Source organism: Salvelinus fontinalis, chromosome 32 (assembly GCF_029448725.1).
Source record: "Salvelinus fontinalis isolate EN_2023a chromosome 32, ASM2944872v1, whole genome shotgun sequence".
Classification (NCBI taxonomy): domain Eukaryota; kingdom Metazoa; phylum Chordata; class Actinopteri; order Salmoniformes; family Salmonidae; genus Salvelinus; species Salvelinus fontinalis.
In genome coordinates this window covers 31111023-31134345 of record NC_074696.1, presented here as the reverse complement: position 1 = coordinate 31134345, position 23323 = coordinate 31111023, and the positions used below count along the sequence as shown (strand labels likewise).

At 42.4% G+C, this 23323-nt stretch overlaps 1 protein-coding gene across 1 annotated transcript in view; it reads right to left on the bottom strand.

The window, feature by feature from the left end:
- Window positions 1–23323, bottom strand: part of LOC129831075 (collagen alpha-1(XXII) chain-like) — a 59347-nt gene that overhangs the window by 4951 nt on the left and 31073 nt on the right. Inside the window, exons 12-54 of the mRNA XM_055894100.1 lie at window positions 23097–23135; window positions 21001–21054; window positions 20731–20784; window positions 20581–20634; window positions 19437–19490; window positions 19272–19316; window positions 17695–17748; window positions 17515–17568; window positions 16704–16739; window positions 16557–16586; window positions 16193–16246; window positions 15975–16028; window positions 13159–13212; window positions 12470–12523; window positions 12283–12336; window positions 12096–12149; window positions 11736–11789; window positions 9737–9781; window positions 9479–9541; window positions 9305–9358; window positions 8889–8930; window positions 8584–8616; window positions 8057–8110; window positions 7657–7710; window positions 6789–6842; window positions 6651–6704; window positions 6452–6505; window positions 5235–5339; window positions 4373–4417; window positions 3772–3849; window positions 3655–3690; window positions 3433–3531; window positions 3180–3215; window positions 2960–3073; window positions 2437–2490; window positions 2157–2264; window positions 1965–2018; window positions 1706–1759; window positions 1435–1488; window positions 1200–1253; window positions 921–965; window positions 333–386; window positions 183–236 (exon numbers count right to left, since the gene is read on the bottom strand). Coding sequence (XP_055750075.1) covers window positions 183–236; window positions 333–386; window positions 921–965; window positions 1200–1253; window positions 1435–1488; window positions 1706–1759; window positions 1965–2018; window positions 2157–2264; window positions 2437–2490; window positions 2960–3073; window positions 3180–3215; window positions 3433–3531; window positions 3655–3690; window positions 3772–3849; window positions 4373–4417; window positions 5235–5339; window positions 6452–6505; window positions 6651–6704; window positions 6789–6842; window positions 7657–7710; window positions 8057–8110; window positions 8584–8616; window positions 8889–8930; window positions 9305–9358; window positions 9479–9541; window positions 9737–9781; window positions 11736–11789; window positions 12096–12149; window positions 12283–12336; window positions 12470–12523; window positions 13159–13212; window positions 15975–16028; window positions 16193–16246; window positions 16557–16586; window positions 16704–16739; window positions 17515–17568; window positions 17695–17748; window positions 19272–19316; window positions 19437–19490; window positions 20581–20634; window positions 20731–20784; window positions 21001–21054; window positions 23097–23135 — 2403 coding nt within the window. The remainder of the gene's footprint in view (window positions 1–182; window positions 237–332; window positions 387–920; window positions 966–1199; window positions 1254–1434; window positions 1489–1705; window positions 1760–1964; window positions 2019–2156; window positions 2265–2436; window positions 2491–2959; window positions 3074–3179; window positions 3216–3432; window positions 3532–3654; window positions 3691–3771; window positions 3850–4372; window positions 4418–5234; window positions 5340–6451; window positions 6506–6650; window positions 6705–6788; window positions 6843–7656; window positions 7711–8056; window positions 8111–8583; window positions 8617–8888; window positions 8931–9304; window positions 9359–9478; window positions 9542–9736; window positions 9782–11735; window positions 11790–12095; window positions 12150–12282; window positions 12337–12469; window positions 12524–13158; window positions 13213–15974; window positions 16029–16192; window positions 16247–16556; window positions 16587–16703; window positions 16740–17514; window positions 17569–17694; window positions 17749–19271; window positions 19317–19436; window positions 19491–20580; window positions 20635–20730; window positions 20785–21000; window positions 21055–23096; window positions 23136–23323) is intronic.

The window sequence follows — 23323 nt, the reverse complement described above, 5'->3', positions numbered from 1 at the left end:
AGAGAGAGAGAGGAAAATAGGGAGAGAGAGAGAGAAAGTGGGAGAGAGAGAGAGAAAAAGTGGGAGGGAGAGAGAGAGAGAGAGAGAGAGAGAGAGACAGTGTCACTTTCTATTAGCTAGGTTGTCATCGTGATGAATCTGGTGTCAGCAGATAAAGGAAGTATAACATAAAGGTGACTTACATTCTCCCCTCTCCGGCCAGCCAGGCCTTCTGGTCCAGGTGGTCCAGTATTACCCTTCAACAAACAAACACAACGCATATATTATTAAGACATTCCCTGTATGCTGATAACTACAGAGTTATGATTGGTTATATTAGTGTTCCCACTCACGTCTTGGCCAGGTTTACCCTCCGGTCCGTTACGTCCTTCCTTTCCATCTTCACCCTGATTGGTCGAACACAGAAACATATTAATCAACGCAACCAATCCATTCACAGTTGGCCTCTCTTTCGAGTCTGGGGTCAAGGCGAGACACTTCACTTTTATACATCCAATATGGTCTATAAAATCCATAGGTTAACGTGGCGGTAGACAGCAGTCTATGTAACAAAAGCCTCTCTTAAGAGTCGTGTTATTGGTGATGCACTAGGGCAGCGATGGCATAAGGAAGTTGCAATCATGAGCGGTCCATCTCTGTCAGAGAACAGGCTAGAGGGGATGTGAGCCTGGCACTGTGTCTCAGTAATGAGGCATGCTATTGGTCACACTATATTGAGACACGCTATTGAGGCAGATATTGTAGCCTAGAGCTGAGAGACATTTAATGAGAGTAGGCATGTGTCACAATTTTGAGCATGAGATTATTTGATCTTGACAGACCAGGGAAGACATATGCCTAACATTCATAGTCACCACATTACAGCCTCCTAGTCATCAACAATGTGTTGAGAATTGTGACATGGGAGTAAATGGGCTGACCTTTGAACCTGGTTGTCCAGGCTCTCCTCTGTGACCCTTGAAGCCCTGTGTGGAAAGAATGATCAACATGAATACACCACCAATGTTCTCTTAATATATCTCCATTAGCCACAGTCTTAAATAATCCTCACTTAGTTACATTCACTTTTACATTTTAGCAGATGCTCTAATTCAGAGTGATTTTGTTCTTACTGGTCCCCCATGGGAATTGAACTCACAACCTTGGTGTTGCATGTGCCATGCTCTACCAACTGAGCCACACAGGACCTAGTTACTTACAGGCATTCCCCTGAGACCTGGTTGTCCTGCTGTTCCTGTCTCTCCCTGTTTACCCTGAAATTACAACACAGAGTTAGATTTCACACCAAGGGAATGATGTGCAGGTAAATATGAAGGGGACACATATTGTGCCATGTATAAAAAGGGACCATTATGGCTGATCAAGCCCCAACAGGATATACAGAACATAGAGAATATCCTGGGAATATAGTCAGGCCATATCATGTGTACTCACAGGTTCTCCTTGTTCTCCTGGTCGGCCATCTTTGCCAATTTTACCCATTTGACCCTGTTGAACAAGGTTATTCAGCATTTAGCCTTTTTGTTGTTAGCCTTGGGTTTCAAACTGTTTATTCACATTCCACTCTATAAATGACACGTGTGTTTCCATGGACAGATTGAAAGCGATGTTATAGTGGTATTGTTACTATCACACCAATACTATTTGAAGTCTTTAGCAGGTCATTTCGAGTCCTTCACAAAACTTGATCAACATTGTTTCTCACCATTAAGCCTGGTAGACCTGGTGGCCCCTGGATTCCCTTTATCCCCTCCTTGCCCTGCAGAGACAAAACAAACACAAGACAGTTCCACAGTTTCAACCATGATAAATCAACAACAGCACGATGACGATTAATGTCCTCTGCCACAACACTCATCCCAGTTGACCTATACGGCCAGCCAGTGGGACGAGGCTGATAGAAAACTGATGACATGTAGTGTAACATGCTGTCTGGAATTAAAACACATTGACAACATCCTGACTTTTTCTCCAGGGCCTCCTGCGGGACCGATGGGGCCGGGTTGACCGTCGTTACCCTACAGAGAGACGAAGAGGGAAGAGTCAGAAAGAACATTCATTCTACTGGCAATACTAAATAGCAAAAAGAGCAGGCTGACAGATGATGGGATAATGGTAGGTTCTGTTAGCACCACCAGGCAGGTACAGGTACTCACAGGATTCCCCATGATGCCAGCAGCACCGGGGTGGCCAGGGGGTCCGGTGTGACCCGTTTCACCTTTGTCTCCAGGTCCTCCTTGGGGTCCTCTATCCCCTTTCACACCCTGTGGAACAAAGAACAAATAATACATATCACCTCTGGCCACTGTGTTATACAGCAGGTGACATAACACACACAAATCACAGGATGTTTTCAGGTCTTCAACTCGATAATTCATATTCTATGGAAGATGAATGGGTGTGGTTGATAAGCAGGTGTGGTTGAGAAGGACTTGCCTTCTCTCCGTTGGCTCCTGGGGGTCCAGTGGGTCCGGTCGGGCCTGCTTGGCCCTGTAATGATAATGACAGAGACACCATCAGTCTCTGGGCAACTAACGGCTCTCTCTCTACATCTCTCTTTCTGGTCTGTTTGTCTTTCGTCTCTCCCCCCCTCTTTCTCCCTCTCCCCATCTCTGGCTCTCTAAAAAGGCCATCTGCAGCCCTGTCTCCAGGTCTTGATCATTCACTGCACCCCCCCGGAGGACAGGAAGCCTAACGATGCTGAGAGCCAGGCTGTTAGCTTACCGAAACTTCAGTCAAACACAGTGTGATGGATGCAGGAGACTCCTTGCTCTTCTCCTAGGCTGCTGTCTGAGAAATACTACTTCTATGAAGTTATACAAAGTCCCCTTTGCAGTGTTTCGAGCATGAAGAAGCGGTATGGGAAGGTTCATAATGATTCAGGATGTGCATCTCCCAGTAAGGGATACCTTTATCAGACAACAGATGGAATAGCAATGTACTATGACTTTGTCCTTACTTGGTACCCGTCCTGTCCATTCTTCCCTGGGGGTCCAGCGGGTCCCTTGTCTCCTGGTGTCCCTGGGAGACCAGGCTGTCCCGGGGGTCCGGCCGGGCAGTCTGAACACACGTCCTGAAGGACAAGGAGAAACACTTAGCGATGAAAGAATATGTCCGTGTCAGGCTGATTTAACAAGATAGAGGCAACAGTACTATGGTAATGGGGTTCTCCTCCTTACCTTCAGATTCAAATCTGACAAGTCTGCTGCTGCTCCCTGAAAGAGATTGCGTCCATTATTATGCAAAGGTTGATTGGACTGATACACTTCACACTGATAATCACATCATGCGTTTGAGTACATCCCCATTGGTGAGCCATCGCGTCAGTGCCGTGACAAAGAAGGTACGGTATAGTGAAGGTACAATATTTGGTCTCAGTTTGCTGTGTTGTTGGGACGTTTCCGACCCCATTTACTGTACTGGTCAACTTACTGGCTCTCCTGGGGATCCCTTCTCTCCTGGTCGTCCTGGTAAACCATGGTGTCCTGCAGGTCCCTGTGTACCAGCGACGCCTGACAGACCTCTCATGCCCTGAACCAGGAAACAAACAGCAGTCAGTTGAACTTTTCTTTGAACATTACTCAGTTTACGTTTTCACTTTGTCACACTAAGGCTGAGCATAATTATGACAAAATGTAAAAAATGTTTTTTTACCGGTGATCCAACGGCACCATTGGGCCCTGAAGGTCCCTGTAAAAGATACATATGTTCTCAGACATGTTCAAAATAATGTGCCTGCGTGTGTGTGTATGTGTGTGTGTGTGTCTCTACCGGGGGTCCGACTTTGCCTTCTCCTGGAGGGCCCCTGTCCCCTGGAACACCCTGAAGTCCCTGGGATCCGGGTTGGCCCTGGAACAGACAGAACCTTGGTTACCATCCAGTAAGACACCAACAGAACCTTGTTCACCATCCATCTAGGGTACATTGTGTCCTGTTAATGCAATAGCCAATACTTTCTAATGACATTACTGTAACATCGTAACGTTTGGCTCAGAGAGTTCTGCTGTGCTGAGCAGAGTGGTTGTTGATCTCTGCAGGTCTTCGCTGCTCAGGCAAGATACATCACGTGTGTTTATTTCTAACAGAATCCAATCGGAAGTTTCAGTATTCAGTGTGGCAATCATAAAGGTGACCAGGGAGAATGGTTTAACAACAACAGAGGCAGAATCAACAGAATTCTCTCTCCTGCTCCTCAAAAAGTTGTTGTTAAATCATTGTGTCACAGAAAATTGCTTTAGTGCAACCAAAATTAATCATTTTCTTCCTATGCTAGAGAATAATCCTTTTTTGCTTTGTCACCAGATAGAATCTGGCTTCAAAGCACTGTTTCTCCCTACCCCTCCTCCCCCAACACAACTTAAAAATGAGTTACCTTCTGTCCGAGAGGTCCTTCAATTCCCCGCTGTCCAGGGTCACCCTGTAATATAATATCACACATAACACTATTATGAGCCCACTGGCTGGTCAAATCAAACACTAAGCATTTCAAGTCTTATAGCAGGACATGTGGTCCTCCACCTCCTTGGACTACGGTAACAGAAACCACTTTAACGTAGTGGAGATTAGTCAACTAGTGTAATGTACTGCTGTATGCATGATGGTTATGTGCCCCTATATCCCCTGTACAATACTTTTGAGGCTAGGGTTATGTGTTATGGGCCAGCAGCTGACAGTAGTAAAATGGAACTGTTATAAACCACACACACCCAGCACCTGTACACCGTCCTGCTGGGTTCCTTCATTAGTTTCATGTGATAAAAGCACAAACTGACTATGTGCTGTTTGTTTGCTTTCTCAGCACTATCACCATATGCCTGTGGTGTAGAAAATGAGTAAACAGGTTCCAGGTCAAATCACTGGCATAACTGTATAATGTGGGTTGTACGGTACTAACATAACCAGTCATATTTGAATATGGTTGTATTTAAATGCATGTTGATTTATATACATGTGCAGCCAATACCCGTACAGGATGTGAAGGGCTTTCCATTTGAAACTCCAGAGCCTGAGGTTTTAATTGCCTGATTGGATAAGTGCCAACAAACTCTGGTTCATATTTCTTAGAGTCAAGTTAGATGTGTGTTAACTCTGCAGTCAGGAGATTTCCCTCACTGCTCCACCAAACCAGGCTAAACTCTTGATCTTGGTTATAGTGGTGACTCTGACAGGAGAAACTGCTAGCCGAAATAACGAGGTTTGAACATCTTATGAAGAGTGATGTTTCTGCGTCTTACGTTCTGTCCGTCTTTGCCCTTCCCTGGTAGGCCAGGGAGTCCTTGTATGCCTGCATCTCCAGGAGGGCCTGGGGGGCCAGCACGACCCTCCTTCCCCAACTCTCCCTGGAAACCATAGCATAGTCATTCATGCAGCACAAGTTACAATAGAAGGTCCCTAGAACACATGAGTTAAAATATGATGTCCCTAGAACACATGAGTTACGAGTTACAATATGTTGTTCCTAGAACACATGAGTTACAATATGATATTCCTAGAACACATGAGATACAATATGATATTCCTAGAACACATGAGATACAATATGATATTCCTAGAACACATAAGATACAATATGATGTCCCTAGAACACATGAGTTACAATATGATGTCCCTAGAACACATGAGATACAATATGATGTCCCTAGAACACATGAGATACAATATGATATTCCTAGAACACATGAGTTACAATATGATGTCCCTAGAACACATGAGATACAATATGATGTCCCTAGAACACATGAGATACAATATGATATTCCTAGAACACATGAGATACAATATGATATTCCTAGAACACATGAGTTACAATATGATATTCCTAGAACACATGAGATACAATATGATGTCCCTAGAACACATGAGATACAATATGATGTCCCTAGAACACATGAGATACAATATGATATTCCTAGAACACATGAGATACAATATGATATTCCTAGAACACATGAGTTACAATATGATATTCCTAGAACACATGAGATACAATATGATATTCCTAGAACACATGAGATACAATATGATATTCCTAGAACACATGAGATACAATATGATGTTCCTAGAACACATGAGATACAATATGATGTCCCTAGAACACATGAGATACAATATGATGTCCCTAGAACACATGAGATACAATATGATATTCCTAGAACACATGAGATACAATATGATATTCCTAGAACACATGAGATACAATATGATATTCCTAGAACACATGAGATACAATATGATATTCCTAGAACACATGAGTTACAATATGATGTCCCTAGAACACATGAGATACAATATGATATTCCTAGAACACATGAGTTACAATATGATGTCCCTAGAACACATGAGATACAATATGATATTCCTAGAACACATGAGTTACAATATGATGTCCCTATTACAACACATTTGAGATCGCATGTGTTTTGATGCATATAGCAGTGATAAGATTACTGACCCTCTCTCCTCTCTGTCCAGCTATTCCAGGTGGTCCAAGGGTTCCAGGGATGCCCTATGTCATAGACAGAGAGAGAAGTTCAGGGCACACGTTAGGTTAAAAGTTCGTTTAAAGCATTAGGGATGTCCTCGAACACCAACATACACATTCCATATGTTTAAAAGGTTTTTGGGTTGTCATTTCCACAAAATGAACCTACTACATTGCCAGGCAGTCCACGGGTGCCCTGTGTACCCTGCAATCCTGGAGGACCCTGGAAGAGAAACAAGGCTTCATTCACAACTGTCTATATGTAAAAGTATTATCAAATATACAGCCTTAAGGACCCAAAACTTACAGGGTCTCCTTGTCTCCCAGTCTCTCCTTTAGGGCCGATGTCTCCTTTAGGGCCCTGAATTGAAGGGGATAACAAACAAACTTGCCAGTCATTTAAGGATATGAAGGACGCTGAAATCATTCACTATTGTATGTCAAATTAGGTCGAAGTTTGATTTTCCATTTTCCAATAGATGACACCTTATTTAGAGTCCTATAAAATATACGGTGCAGAGAACGCCGACGGAATCACGGAATCCAGACATTAAAACAGATTTCAACAATATCTTTTTTATTATTGAGCTTAGCAGGGAATGAACTAAATGTATTGAAAAGTATTTAATTTGTCCAGGTTTATCATAAGACATGAATAGAATGCATCAGTGATTCGTATTTCCTGCAACTTTGTGAAGACCCAACAGCATGAGAATGCCCCTCTCTACCACTTTGTCTAGCCGTTACCGAGGAGGCTAAGGAAAACCGTCTTCTCAATGAAATATTAACTACAAAGTATCCTATGCTTACCTGGCAGAAAGATATCATGATTATTTCATCAATTCAGGTTATTTCTTTTGCAAAGTCTACCATCACTTGTGCAAAACCACCGCTAAACAAGAGCCTCTTGCTAGGTACCCACTTGAAATAAAGGGTAACTAGGCTACAATGTTTCCCAGACGTAACAAATTGTCTCCTGGTGTGGTTTAAGCATTGTATTGGACTTAGAACATACATTTTTGTTGTTTTTCTAACAAAACAGAGTTAGGCCAAAATTAAATGGATTTTATAGTGCCCAACTTATGTTATTGTTACTACATGGGTTGTGAATAGGTGAGTGTCCAATTATAAATAACATTTGATTGACTGACTGACTGATTGATTAAACTCCTTACCTGTGGTCCAGCCAGTCCTTTGAAGCCTGGTTCACCAGGCAGTCCTCGTTGACCCTTCAGACAACAAACAGGTTAGTAACATCCCCAGAATTATGTTCAACATCAAACAAATTATACCGTATTTTGCTCTTTTGCAATGCCAGATGATTCCTTTTAAAGCCAAACACACAGTGCCCACCCTAGTGGTGGAGTGCTGTCACTATTTTAGTACACATAGAGAGAGCACTGGAAGTGCAGCATGGTTGATGTCCATTTGACTCTACCAAATAAAGGGGGCACTTTAATCGATTCACATCTCTACTGACATCTAGTGGAGAGTTTGGAGCATTGCTGATTTTCCCAAAATGCAGCCTAATGTTACTCCTTTGGTAAAAGGCTAATTTTATTCTGAATAACTCACCATCTCTCCTGAATTCCCCTGCTCTCCCTTTTCTCCTCTCGCTCCAGGATTTCCCTATGGAGAAAGAAAAAGGATGAATGCATGTCCAAGTTGGGAAATCTAGCTGTATAGTAATACGTGTTGTGTACAGTTTCTAGGACTGGCCACACTCTGTTATTTTGCATCAACTAAACATTACATAAAAAATGCCTATACATGCATTAGGCATGAAGAACATTTCTCACACAGAGCAGTTTCTACCAGCCAGGTCACACCAGATCGACTTCAGTATTCAACGTTTTTCCAGGTCCCCAGGATGTCAGGAAATGCCTTCAATACAGTCCACTGGGGGCTACGTGAGAGCCTATTACATCTAGTAGGCTAGCGGCCTGAAATCGCGCGCTCCAGCCCCTAAGGATCGCGGGTTCAATCCCAGTGCTAGACACTGGTTTAAATGTTTTATTTTCTGGTTTAACCGCCCCTGGACAAAAGTTGAATACTGAATAAGTTGAAGACAGTGAGATCTTGTTGGTTTCTACAGTACTTACAGGCTCACCAGGCTCAGGGATAACATTGGCCACCTGAGAGAAAAACCCAACAGATAGAGACAGGTTATCCAACAAGCATCCTCAGATTACAATGCACTTTTCCAATACGTTTTTTGTTTGCTTAGTTGTACATGGATCATTAAAAAAAAGAATCATATATGCATGACACAAATATTATTCGGATAACAGATAAGTCAATTTTCACAGTTCAAATTTACTCCAATACGTCGTGTCCTTCAATGAGGTTTATGACAGTGTCTTAATATGGTCTTTTGCTCCATTCAACATCCCTTGACTTTACTCACATTTCCTGGTATTCCTGGAGTTCCCTTGGGTCCTGTGTCACCCTGAGGCAACACACACACACACACAGTGTGGGAATGTTAATTAGCTCATTACAACACACTAGTCCCCTGGTGGTAGTTAGTGAGACAAAGTGGAGAGGAAGTCTCTGTGACTAATACACCCTCTGATACAAGCAGGAATTATCTTTCATGCAGCTAACATAGCTTTTATGCTAATAAGCATGCTTATCCAATCCCTCTTCAAACAAAACGCAGTGTAACAAGAATCTTGTTCATTGTTACTGACTGTCAATAACACATTCTAGTAACAGTAAAGGTAAGAGATCGTACGGCATTTAAAGGATGTTGTGACACACAGTAGCTAGCTGTTTACATGAGAGTCTTTGCAGATCTATCGTCTCATATCTCTGTCTTACCTTGTCACCTCTGTCACCCTTTGGCCCGAGAGAGCCATCTTGTCCCCTGTCACCCTAAAAAAAGAAAACACAAGACATAAACAAGACCGTAGTACACAAGGAGATTTAGATGTGAGCTGCCGTTGGGCTGAAGCAGGAATGTGGCTTCAATGATGGTTATGAGATCAAACTCACCTGTCCTCCTTTCTCTCCTCTTGGTCCAACGACCCCTGGTTGTCCCGTTAAACCAACTGGTCCCTGTAAAACACACACACACACACACACACACACACACACACACACACACACACACACACACACACACACACACACACACACACACACACACACACACACACACACACACACAGAGAAAGATTAAGAGCATGTGGGATGGGACACTTTGAGTTGAGTATAATGATTTAAGGTGATAGCCATGTATTATTGGCTTACACTCTCTCCTCCAGGTCCTCTTGGTCCCGGTGGTCCTTCTTCACCCTATAGGAGTGACACATTCAGTCATCATGAGATCCTACGATTCCTCAGACCATGCTTGACATTTCTGTAGCACTGTCTATTAACTACCTTGCAATCATATCCGTTTGCATTCAAATGGGGAGCTGTAAGGAGCCATATGCAATTATAAAATGTTAAGTCTATAAATGCCCAGCAGTGGCAGTCAGTGCCGTTTAAGATAAGGTTGGACGATTTTTTTAATGAGCATGGCCTTATTTCCATTACAGCATATTGGATGGCTGTCATTCATATTGCATTCACCCAGTTCAATGTAACAGCGATACGTTTAGGCTTCTACATGATACTCGAATTTTCCCTATACCCATCATGAGGTTGCTCCAGCCTAGCCTATGAATGAAAGTTTACGACGTACGTGAACACAAGTCGAGAGACAAAATTGAGGTGACACAGTGACACTTGCACACTCTTGCCTGCATCTAGCTGATAAATCTAGCTATCCAACAGTTGCAAACGAGAGTTTCTATTGGACAAATGCAAGTATGTTTATCCTCGTTTTGTTCCGTTTGCTTCCGTTTAAGAAACGTTTTTCAACAGAATCGGCAGAATGAATACACCCCTGATCAAGCGTAAACACACAGTCCCGTTGTAGTCTTCGCATCCATGCGCTCTCCTCTTACCTCTTCCCTTTGCTTGTGGACTTCAATGCACAACACATCAGATGTATGTGACCAGATGAAAAAAACGTTCCAAGCCAAACCTCTACACACAGCCTACATCGTTGTCATATTCAGCATAGCTAATAGAACTAACGCGCAGGTATACCCGCTACAGTAACGTTACAGTGTAGTCAGTAAGCAGTTACACCGGTGGGCCTGGTGGCAATACACTTGCAAAACCAAAAGCTTAGCTTGACTTGAGTTCCAGTGTTCTGTTGGATAGTCATAGCCAGCTAGCTAATATAGCATCCCTCTGGTTGAGCAGGGTGTTTCAGTAGGCTAAACTAGCTAGCTCCATTTGCTAGCTAAGTGAACCTGAGTTTTAAAAAAAGACACTCTCACTATAGTATATATATTTCTCTCTTGCTTCTCCTTCATTTTGGAAAAAATGAATTCGTTCAAAACTGTTCAACTATTGTCTTTCTCTATCTTTGAGTCAACTACTCACCACATGTTTTGCACTGCCGTGCTAGCTAGCTGTAGTTTATGCTTTCAGTACTTGATTCATTCTCTGATCATTTGATTGGGTGGACAACATGTCAGTTCATGCTGCAAGAGCTCTGATAGGTTGGAAGACATCCTCTGGAAGTTGTCATAATTATTGTTTAAGTCTATGGAAGGGGGTGAGAACCATGAGCCTCCGAGGTTTTGTATTGAAGTCAATGTACACAGAGGAGGAGGGAAGCTAGCTGTCCTCTGGCTACACCATGGTGCTACCCTACAGAGTGCTGTTGAGGCTACTGTAGACATTCATTGAAAAATAATGTGTTTTAATCAATTATGTGGAGACGTGATTATATTTAGTATAGTTTTATCTTAAAAGGATAACTTTATAATGTTTTACCATTTTTGTTTTATGAAATTCACTGAGGAAGATGGTCCTCCCCTTCCTCCTCTGAGGAGCCTCCACTGATGCACAGGTATATCTCAGAAGGTTTCTATCCAACTCCCTGAGTTGAAACATAATGCCATTAATTTAGTTTTGCTACTCCTTTTCCTATTTAACAATCCCTCCAGCTCAAGTGAAATGGATACTTTAAAAGTCACCTTTATAGACTCCATATACACTTTAGTCTGCTGCATCACTTTTATGACGAGCCATTGATATGGCCAGGGTGTACAGACATAGGTTGCATCTAAAATGGCACCCTACTGTAATTCCTATGCAGTTCACTACTTTTGACCAGAGCTTTATGAAGTGCCCTATTTAGGAAGAAGGTTGCCATTTTGGACACAGACAAAGAGTAGTATCACTGTACCTTAGGACCAGGTTTACCAGGGAAGCCATCCAATCCAGACTCTCCTCTAGGCCCCTATGGAGATGAATGAAAATCACAGCTTTATACATTTATGGTATTGTATCAGATATTATCCCAACTAACACATTACGTTGTCACAACGTTGCAAATAGGTTGTGAAAGAAGGTTGGTCATGGCATTACCATGTGACAACAATCTGAGAACATAAACGTGTCAGTAGGGATAACACGCTGGTACACTGTCCTCCATGCCTTTGGAATGCTGCATGTTATTAGATGTTTCCTTACTGTTAGTAAGGAATAAAAACCTGAAACATTCAGTTGGTTAGGAAACATGAAACACTATTATTACTACACTGACCTTGTCTCCGTCATTTCCTGGAACTCCGTCCAGCCCATCGTTTCCAGGTAAACCCTTTCAACAATAAATGTTATATAGGGATACATCTGGGACATGAGTACTTTGACAACTCAATGGTACATCAGTGAATCATATAACATGTCAAACATGTAACATGTAAATGTGAAACAAAATAGAGTAAACTTACAGCTTTGCCAGGCTCTCCTGGTTTCCCTGAAAATCCAATCTCACCAGGTAGACCCTAAGCAAAGAATATACATATAGTTTAGCTTTCTATTATTTCATTTCCTCTATGAGCTTTTGGAATGACAGCTGACAGTACATCTGCGCTGTACAGACTTCAATGTAAAGGATTGTTGGTGCACAGAACTCACAGGAGGTCCAGTTTGTCCAGGGTTTCCTTGCCCTCCAGGAGGCCCCTGGGGACCCTATAAAGAGAGACGGCATCATCAATAAAGACTGTCATCAACCTCAGTCCAACAGGCAAGACATTCTAGGCATCATCAATAAAGACTGTCATCAACCTCAGTCCAACAGGCAAGACATTCTAGGTTGGCCTGATATTCAGGCATAGCTCCAGGCTGTGGAAATATCAAGAGTTATTCCTGGAAGGCTAGTCACACGGTCAGGAAAAAGTCCAGGCCCTAAGGCGCTAATTATTGCTTTTAAGAGCGATATGGAATCTAAATTAATTGATGTCATATGGATGAGTTCCCGAAGTGGCAGAGCATATTTTCCCTCCAGTGGAAGTGTTTACTGAAGCTAGTGTTGAGAGAGCAGTAATGTCAGGTATGTGGTCCCTGGTGAGTAGTTAACATCAAGAAGAAATTGTTTTTCAATGAGCCAGAGCATGATATAACAGCTGTGCTGATAACTGACACATGCTCCATTCATAATATCAAAAAGAGATCTTATGAAGCAGCGAGTCATACTATTACACATAGCCTTCCTGTTCCAACAGATTGTTTTGTCATGGAATATATCTGTAAATGATCTGATACTGTAGGACACAATAAAAAGTACCTGCAATATATAGCACATAGACATAAAATAGTATTCTTACAGGAGGTCCGGGTAGCCCATCAACACCAGGTAATCCACTTTCACCTTTCTTGCCCTGAAAAAGATAGACAAAAAATCAACCATCATACATCAACACATGTCACAATGGGAGAAAATAAACCTGTGCAGGAAAACATGTTTATTCACTTAGTACAATCAACCCTTTAAAACCTTTGTTGCTCTAGCAACTCCTGTATTCAACTCTTTCTCTCATTCTCTGAACTGTGATATACTGCCCTCTGCAGGACTGTTTAAGCTACAGCGTCATGGTTAACCTGAGACGCCTTAGTGCTGTGACTGATATATGTAAAGGATGGGGGGTGGACAATTCTTTGAGGCTTGTCAGAGAAACAGTTGACTGATGATGGCTGTGGTGTGGACTGCGGTGTGTTTGAGGAACCAGGAGAACCGTGTCGGCCATGACAGCCCCATTATCACAGCAGACATCCCCTCAGTGACTTCACATCCTCAATACACTTACACACACACACACACACACTCAGACCATCCCACATCACACCGCAGCAGAGTTCACAGCAGCAGTAACAACAACACTGAGGTACAGTTAAGTGCTACAAGCCACAGCAGAACAGCCAAAAAGGTAACTGGAGAAAATAGATCAAGCTGTAACTAACTGTAGTGTTGAACAGAACAGAGAGGACTAGGCCATGGTCCGCTCTGAATACCCCACAGTTAACAGGCTAAACTAAGAGCTCCAGTAGAGATAGCAGACACAAGGAGGAAACAGCAGGTAGGTAGCCTAGCAGTTAAGAGCGTTGGGCCAGTAAATGAAAGGCCACCGACTAGTGAAAAATCGGACGATGTGCCCTTGAGCAAGGAACTTAACCCTAATTGCTCCTGTAAGTCGCTCTGGATAAGAGTGTCTGCTAAATGACAAAACATGCCAATACTACAGAGATAGGGTGATGCCTTCTCCATACTGTGCCAAATACAGTGACATCTCCACATCCATGTGAGAAGCATATCATTTTCTAAATGTATTGCAATGACAAAGGTACTCCTCAACACAATACAGTGACAGATAGAGCCCCTTTTGTCATAGTTAGAAAACATCTCATTCCATCAACTGTGTGCTATCTAAACTCCAGCTGATGTTACATCCTACTGCTCGCTCCAGGAGGTCTGGCTCAGTCAGATTACCCAGCAAACCAAAATTAATTCTATGAACATTCCCAAAACGTTCTAATAACACAAAAACGGTCCATTCCCAGAACCCATTTTGTTATTGCATTACCTGGAAACCTAATATGAACCTTGGGCGGGTTCTACTAAGCTATATGGAATTGTTTTAAGAAGGTCATACCAAGGACCATTTAGCTATTGGATTTTGAATTTTAAGACCCCTTGAAGTATCCCCCCAGAATTCATTTTTACATTTATTTAACCGTTTATTTTTGTCTCAGTGTCCATGTATACTTCCAGAATTTAAAAAAAACTGGTACCGGGGACCTTCAGACAAGTCTTGTGAGGCCTGTGAGCATCCTAGTGCAAAAAAACAACAGAGGGGTCATATTAGTGTGTACCCCAAACTGTTCGGTCGCTACGGACAGAAGTTGGCAGATCGGCTGTACCGACTTCAGACGAGACCCAAGACGCTTGTGGGGGTCGTAGAGCAAAACGGAGAGTCTCATCTTTCCACAGAGGGGTCATACTATTTTGTAGGCCATTCAGACGCTACAGACAATTTTCGGGATGTCTCATGGTCTGACAAACACCGCTCTATCTCTGTCACCTATCACTGCAGATGCAGATGTGCAACATAGACGGATGCATTGGATTGAGACGCATACCATGCAAAAAAAACTGATATCTCTAGCTTAAACTGACAGATTTGAACATTTTTTGGAGGATTTTCTTTTTTAAATCAAAAACATTATTTAAATGTTTTTGGGACGTTATTGTGATGTAATGCCAATAAAACAAATTGAATTGTTAGATAAAACCCTAAATACAACTTAATGGAAATGTTAGCTAATATCCTGGGAATCTTCCCGGCTTGCTGGGTAGTCACTACTGTCAGAGCAAGGCTTCCTGTCTCTGTTACAGCCTTCTGTAGTGTTTTGTGGTGTTCCTGGGGTAGGACTGTTGACAGGTCTGAAGCGGTGGATCTACTATTCATTGTAAGTCGCTCTGAATAAGTCTAAATGACTAGAATGTACATACAGCGTTCAGTATAGGGGAATGTGACTGTTGAAAGGTTTGACATATTGAAGGTACAGGATTATATACGTGGTTCCACCACAACAGGAGGCAAGAGAGTAGCCAGCCGTTAAGCTGCTCATGAACCCATTAAATGCATCCAGAGATATGTGCAAAAAAGACCACATCGACAATGGCAATACAGAAAATGACGGTGTAATGTTATCATCGGCATTTTCTTGCCTAGAATAGAATATCCGTGTATTTATTGTTAGGATATCGACACGGATGTTAAGGTTCATAAACCTTTTACACCATCCCTGTTTCTGTGAGACAGTTGACTTCTGCCCCTGTAGAAAAACAAAGGGACGATTCCAACAGCAGTCCAACAGCTGTGTACTGCTGTATTACAGATTACTGTGTACTGTCAACATGCAGTCACTATGACTACAGTGCTTTGATACCGAGAGAAACATGTTTTACTTTTGAGTACCATGTTGAGAAAGTTAGCTTTATGGTTTTGAGAATATGGGAGGAAACCTGTTTGTGCCACGCCTAAACCTCTTATGAAGAAAGTACCAGTGAGGTCAGATGTAGGCCTACAGTATAACTGTAATCAAAGGCATGTAAATCCTATAACAAAGGTTAAACTCTTACCCTTTGGCCAAACTCTCCAGGTTCGCCAGGTAAACCAAGTTGACCAGGTGCACCCTGGGGGGAAAAAGCACTTGTCATTTTTCTACCTCAGCTTTGACTCGTAAAGCTATAGAGCCAGTGGGCCTTTTTGCATTCGTCTGTTATCTATACAGATAACATAATTGGGATAAAGATCAAGGTGGGGTCTACAGAGGAAGTAATAAATTGTGGTTCCTTACAGGGGGTCCTGGGGGGCCGTCAGGCCCTGGAGGGCCACGAGGTCCTGGAGGTCCCTGGAACACAGAACAGACAGAAAGACGTAACAGAGTCAGAGTCCATGAGAGACAGACATCATTTAATAACAATATACTGTACGTCACAAGAGCATTATACTGTCCATGTTACTGCAGCCATTACTGTGTAGTAACTCAACCTCTGTGCAATCTAGTGTACTTTCCTTCATGACCTTACATGACACACTGTTATTCTATGGCAACAGATGGAGACTTAGTAATGCAGTTGATAGTGTTAAAGATACAGACCCATGCACAAAATACTGAACAGAAAAATATGAAGAGAAAATGAATATATCCATGTACTCACATCCACTCCCTTCAAGCCCTCGCTTTGAACCTGTGTGGTTTAAATAACATTTTCAGTATGTGTTTTTACAATCACTCTACGTTGTATCAGGTTGGCATTGGCATCCATGCTAGTGGAGTATACAGCACATGACGTTAAAATACTTACCATATCCCCAGGCATTCCAGCAGGTCCCATCTCTCCCTGCAAGACAGTGAAACCAGACAGGAATTTAAAAAACGTTTTGAAAAGTTGTCTCTTTAAATCATTTGTGTGGTTTATGGGGTAATATTTCAGATGGCAAATATACATTAATTTCAATGACAAGAGCAATAGTAGTTTCTGGTATGTAGTGTTATGCGAAGTTTAACTTTCCATACATTGCTTGAGGTGTGTGTGTGTGTGTGTGTGTGTGTGTGTGTGTGTGTGTGTGTGTGTGTGTGTGTGTGTGTGTGTGTGTGTGTGTGTGTGTGTGTGTGTGTGTGTGTGTGTGTGTGTGTGTGTGTGTGTGTGTGTGTGTGTGTGTGTGTGTGTGTGTGTGTGTGTGTGTGTGCGTGTGTAATTATAGACATACAAGATTAATGTGTTATCATATCAGACAGATTAATGGGCCACCTTTGATGGTAAAAGAGGGGGATGATGGGAAAATAGGTTGGAAAACAGAGGTTCGTCTGGAAAACACAGACTGTAACTTAGGAGTTCAGTCTGGCGAAAGATTTTGTAGATAACCTCTCTTTTTTAAAGGTTTACCTGCACTGATCGTGATATTATGTGAATGTTTTACCAGCTAATGCACTGATTGCGAGTCTCTCTGGATAAGACCTTCAGCCTATCAATCCTTAAATGATGCATAGCTTATCAACTCTTGTTTCATGTGTTTTCTTGCGTGTTCTTTGAGGAAAGTTTTGTCCCGATTCACATACTGTATTGTTCATGATCATGTGTTGTATTACAGTGTTTGATAGAGAGAAGACCATACCTTTTCCCCTCTCACTCCAGCGGCTCCAGGTGCGCCAGTCAGACCTCCCAAACCCTAGACAGTAAATCAAAACAAAACACCATTCTGAAATGAGCAGTTATTACCAGTGAAAGAAAAATTCAGGTCTTTCTCTTCTTTAAACGTCGGTATGCACCTGCAGAACAGAAAATGACAACTCACATCTTTTCCAGGAACACCAGGTTTCCCAGGGAATCCGTCAATACCTTTGTCACCCTGTGAGGAAGAATGAACCGTGTTCAATGTTGAATAGAAATGGCCTTCTAGGCACATAAGAGATGAGATTCTAAAGTAACCTGCTATGACTACCAATAACCTTGCCACATCTTCCCAGCTGTACTGCGTTCTATCTAAGACTTTGTTGTTGCAACACGTTTTCCAGCAGGTAGCTAGTGCTGAAAACATCACACACATGTCTCGCATGTCTGTCAGGCTTTGTGACTGTTCTATCTGGCAACAACAAGGATACCCCTGACCCCTATCTGACCCCGAGATGACTCTCCTAACCACCACTTCCTGATCTGAACCACCACGTCCTATTCTGAACCGCCACTTCCTGTTCTGAACCACCACTTCCTCTGTCACCTCCAGAGAAGTAAATGCTTCTCCAGACTGTTCTGTTCTCAAGCCTACTCCATGGCTTTCTGTCAGGGTCGGTGGAGGTTGGTGGAGAAGACCCATGTGGTATGTACAGTACTGTACAGGGTTAATGATTCTTCACTTTATGTGTTGACAGCCTGGACTATGAAGGACATGCAAAGATGTTCTGTTTCGCAACCTCAGAGACGTATGTCAACGACCAATGGATGTGGTACACATGGGTTATGAGTGTGTTATGAAGTCTTTATGTAGGTGTTACCGTTTTCGCCTCGGCTGTCAGTTCATTTCACCCAACCCACCATGTAAATAATCTTCTACTCTTGCTGTGAGCGTACATCTTAAACCCTTCTCCTTGAACCCCGGTCGATCTCTATGACACTTACCAGCACATCTAAGTCCTATCATTTCACATCATCACCCAACGCAGAGGTCAATCTGTATCTCAAAAGCCTGATAACAACCATGGTTCTCAACGACCCACTTGACATACTGTGTGAAGCCCAATAGGCCAGGAATCATATAGGCTACACAATCTTGGGTGCTACTTCAGTATAATCATTATAATCATATCGCATTACAATCACTCTGACTGATTGACTAGTGTGTTCTGTCCTAGTCAATGGCCAACAGCAGCAGTGAAAGTCTATATTTCAGGAAGTCCTTAAAGTTTAGAGGAAACTGAGGCATTGACACACAGTACTGTAGGTAGCTAGCCCCTAGCTAGTATTATTAGGATCCGCCCCCTTGGGCCCAGGACAGGAAATGTGGAGAGTGCATCAAGGAAGCCAGTCCACATCTGTCTGAACCATTACTCCCCTCTGGGATTGAGGTCTATATTCCTTCTCATAAACTACGGACTTAACCCTTAAATAGGACAAATCTGTCAATTGTTTAAAATTCTATTACCTTTATTTCAATTTGTATCCCCGCAGGGAATTGGTGTACCCACACCTGCACAAGTGTGTCAGCTAAGTGTGTCAGTCGCTGCTATTTTTAGAGTTAACCAAACCTGGTGGAGCTTTCTATTCTCAACTCTGTACATGCAGTTATATTTGATTTCTTTAACCAGTCATGCTTGTGATGACCTATGATACTTGACGATCATTTGAATCAAATATAGGACATGTAACAATACTTACCCTTAATCCTGCTGATCCTTTATCTCCTTTCAAACCCTTTTCACCCTAACATAGTACAACACAGACATACAGTAACATCCAAAGATACTTTTAGAAAACATAGGTTTGTCTGAAACTATTTACTTGGCTTATGTATGACATATTTTCATTGTTGCTTCTACTCACACCGACACCTTTGGGTCCAGATGAACCAGGAAGTCCTGAGTCTCCTTGAATTCCCTGTAGGAACAAAATGACCAGACATTATATTGATGGATAACAGATGCTGAGTAAAGACCAGTAACCTACAGATATGGTACTACTGATGCAATGTTATTTCCCAATCATTTCAAGTTGAGCAGTAATATTACATATTAGGTCATATGAGGGGTAAGAGATTAAAAGGGGTAGAGGGGAAAAAGCCCATTTTGCTGTGTCTAACTTGACAAGTTAACTTGCGAGGTACAGATTCTGTAGAGGCAAATAAGCAACCAGAACAGCAACAACACCTGTTAGCATTGTGACCCTCTAGGGGGACCCTGACCCCTGACCTTTGTTCTGACTGTGCCAAGTGTGGGAGTGTCGGAGTGCAATGGAAAGCCACCGATGGCCTACGCTAGGCTCCCTGAGGAGCAATGGTCTTAGCTACAGTATGTATTAGGTAGTGATTAAACTCACCACAATACGAAAGTATCCGTATTAACATGGAATTCACAGTTACAAGGACATGCTATGTTCAGGCTTTTGACTCATTTCCCTGGTGTATAGTCTAAAAAAACATGAACTTACACAATTGAAACTTTCCATAGTTCTGTCAACAGGGAGACTTTCTCTTTAGCTGGGAGTCTGGGACTGAATGGTCACACAGCACATTGGCAAAACCTAACCGCTCTCTCCCCTTTTCCCTTCTCTCTCTTTCCTCTCTCTCTTCCACACTTTCCTTCTTGCTCTCTCTCCCCCTCTTACCCCTCCCTCCCTCTCCAGCTGTCTCACACAAGAGAAGTCAGCAGAAGACAGCCAGCCAAGTCACAGGAAATCAATAGCAAGCAGAGAGGTAATTGTCCATCAAATGTCTAAACGCCCACCAAGACACAGAACACAAAGAACAAGGCTGTCTTTGATATCAGAGTAGAAAAAAACGAATATAAACTCTGCTGCCTACATTCTTTAAGCTTTCACTTAACCTGCCATAAATCCTCCAACACAGTGTCAACCACAAGAAAAGGGTTTGCAAAGAGCATATTGCATGTAGTTATGAAAGTACATTGGCTATTGTATACTCTCCAAGGCCAACATGGAATTAACAAGGAGAAATAGAATGTTCACCCACCTTTGGTCCCAGAGGTCCAAGTAATCCCTGATCGCCTGCCAGCCCTGATTCACCCTGTTACAATAAAGCAGAAAGATCCAGAAGTTAATCAGAAAGGTTTACATTATAATTACAGTAAGAGAATATTAGTGTAAGATGGTTGTCTCATACTCTTTCTCCATTAGATCCATCTTTCCCAGCAAAACCTGCCGCTCCACTGGTTCCCTGGAAGTGGTTTTAAAGCACAATCATCTACAAAGTATATCATTCCTGTCTATTGTACATGTCCTAATGTAGAATCTACTTGCAAGCAGCGGCAACAGATGCAGTACGTCAAGCCTCACCATTTAATGAATCACCTCTGTGACAGACATGTCCTGAGAAGTACAGAACAGTGGAAAAGCATCATTATAAAAGCAAAACTCTTAAGGATCAACTCACCTTCTCCCCTTTGGATCCTTCATTGCCGGACGTCCCCCGTCTCCCGGGATCACCCTGTAGAGAGAGGAGAGGAGGTTAGGGTGGCTGGACACCGCTGATGCCTAGGCGTAATGGCGTAACAGATGCTGACAGCGGCGACGTGTTGTGAGACAATATGGTGGGGTTCACTTCCTGAACAGGGATTAGTAGATTACTGTTAGAACATGTAGTACACAACAAAAAAACATAACTGCTTTTGGGACAAAACAGAATACACACACTGAACATAACCAAGCAAGGACGAACAGTTAGTACACAACTTTTGAACAATGGTGTTGGGGGCCAAACGATAACAGCGGTTCGGTCCGCTTCTCGAAGACCCACAGTGTTCTAAACGCAGAGGTCAGTTCATACACACAGCCAAACTCAACCCTAACTCAACCTTACTCACACACAGCCTACCCAAACTCAAACTCAAGGAACAATGGCTTAGAACGTTTTTGTAGCCTTTTAACATTGTAGTTTTGGTTTGTGCTCTGATGTCATTCTTTGTGCCAAGGAATCCCTCCAAAGCATAGAGTCTTAGAAGAGAAAAGTGGGAGTGTTTAATTACATAGTGCCACTAAGCCTTCGACCACCAGAAAGACTTCACTGTGACTTCACTTCATAAATCACTTTCTTTAGAAGTCAAAATGTTCCCCTTTCATTACTCTCAGAGCTCGTATCACTTTGACGCACGTCCCGTCTTCATCAAAAGAGAGCAGCATTGCAACAGAAATCATCATACAACCAATGGCAGCCTATAATGAAAGGACATTATACACAAAATACGTTTGTACGATCGTCTAGTCTAGACTGTTGAGGATGTATTTACTACAGTAGCAAGCAGAGCATGATGAATTCACTTTTCCCACTTACAAGTCAATGTGCCAGCATGTCCATTCTGACCACACCTGTGGGTGTACTAATTAACGTCAAGTTTTGCATTCTGTTTGTAAAGTTGACACAAACAGAATTGTAAAAACCCTATAGTAGAAACATGGATTTTCCAGAAGTAGAATGAAATAGAATAGTCATTCTATTTCTAAGGGTTTTGCAGACAGCGACAGATAAATAGATAGTATAGAAGCAGAAATGCACTTCAAACAGTAAACTCCTCAGACATTAGGTGCGTGTTCCACTTCTTCTCCAACTAGCTCTGGAAATTCCACCACCACATCATGTCAGCAATTAAATAAATTGCCAGGATTCAGGCATGCATCTTTTTTTAGCTAAGGGTGGCTGCTTGTGTTGTGAGTCAACATGGCTGGAGTGAGTCCATGACGTTGAGACTGTTGATGTTGAGTCCTAACACAGTGGATATCAAGGCAGGAAGTTACACTGCCTACATATCGCGTGCATTTTGAAATGACAGCACACTCACTACAGGTGCAGCTGTCAGCACTAGACCTGGGTTCAGATAGTATTTAATGCTTTTCAAATACTTTGAGTGCTTGATTGAGCCTCTCTGATTCAGAGGGGTTGGGTAAAATGTGGAAGACACATTTTGGTTGAATGCCTTCAGTTGTACAACTGATTAGGTACCCCTTTCCCTTCCCTGGCTGGAGTGGCAGATTGGTGTGGTTTTGGAACTATCTACCAGGCAAGCTCATTCCAGCAAACAAAACTATTAAAAAAGTAAAATCTTATTTGAACCCAGATTTAGTGTAGTCTGAACTGGGCCAAGCCAGTGTGTGTGTTTAACAGAACCACATGGTGTGCTTCTAACGGAGCAGGTGTCTGCATGGGAAAGGGAAAGGGAAAGGGGGAGACCTAGTCAGTTGTACAATTGAATGCATTCAACTGAAATGTTTCTGTGCTTGTCCTGTGCTTGTAATTCTCACTATGACATGTATGGCCATTTTCCTAATCCCCAAAAATGGTGTGGTATGGAAAAAAATCATATTGTTTTTCTACAGTGCTACTGTACTTTAGGAGATGTAATTCTGTCTTTGTGTGATAGATCCAATGAGAGACATCTTTGGTTGAAGAGGGTTAGGATATGATGATGCCCATGCACTGTTACTGTTATTATTATTATGACGAGAGGAGTTTCACTGTCAAAACCATGACCTTACCTTCTCACCTGTGTCTCCCTTGACAGATATTACTTTGCCCTGCAAATAATCAATCAACATGGATCAATTATTATCGAGGCTGGAGAAAGAAAAGACAGCAGAAAAGACAAAGGAGGTGCATGCCACTTAAGATAACGGAAACTTGGAAGTCTAATATCTACGTAGAGTAACACATCATCTAGCAGGAACTTTAAACATGATTGATTTGTATCATATACTTCACACAC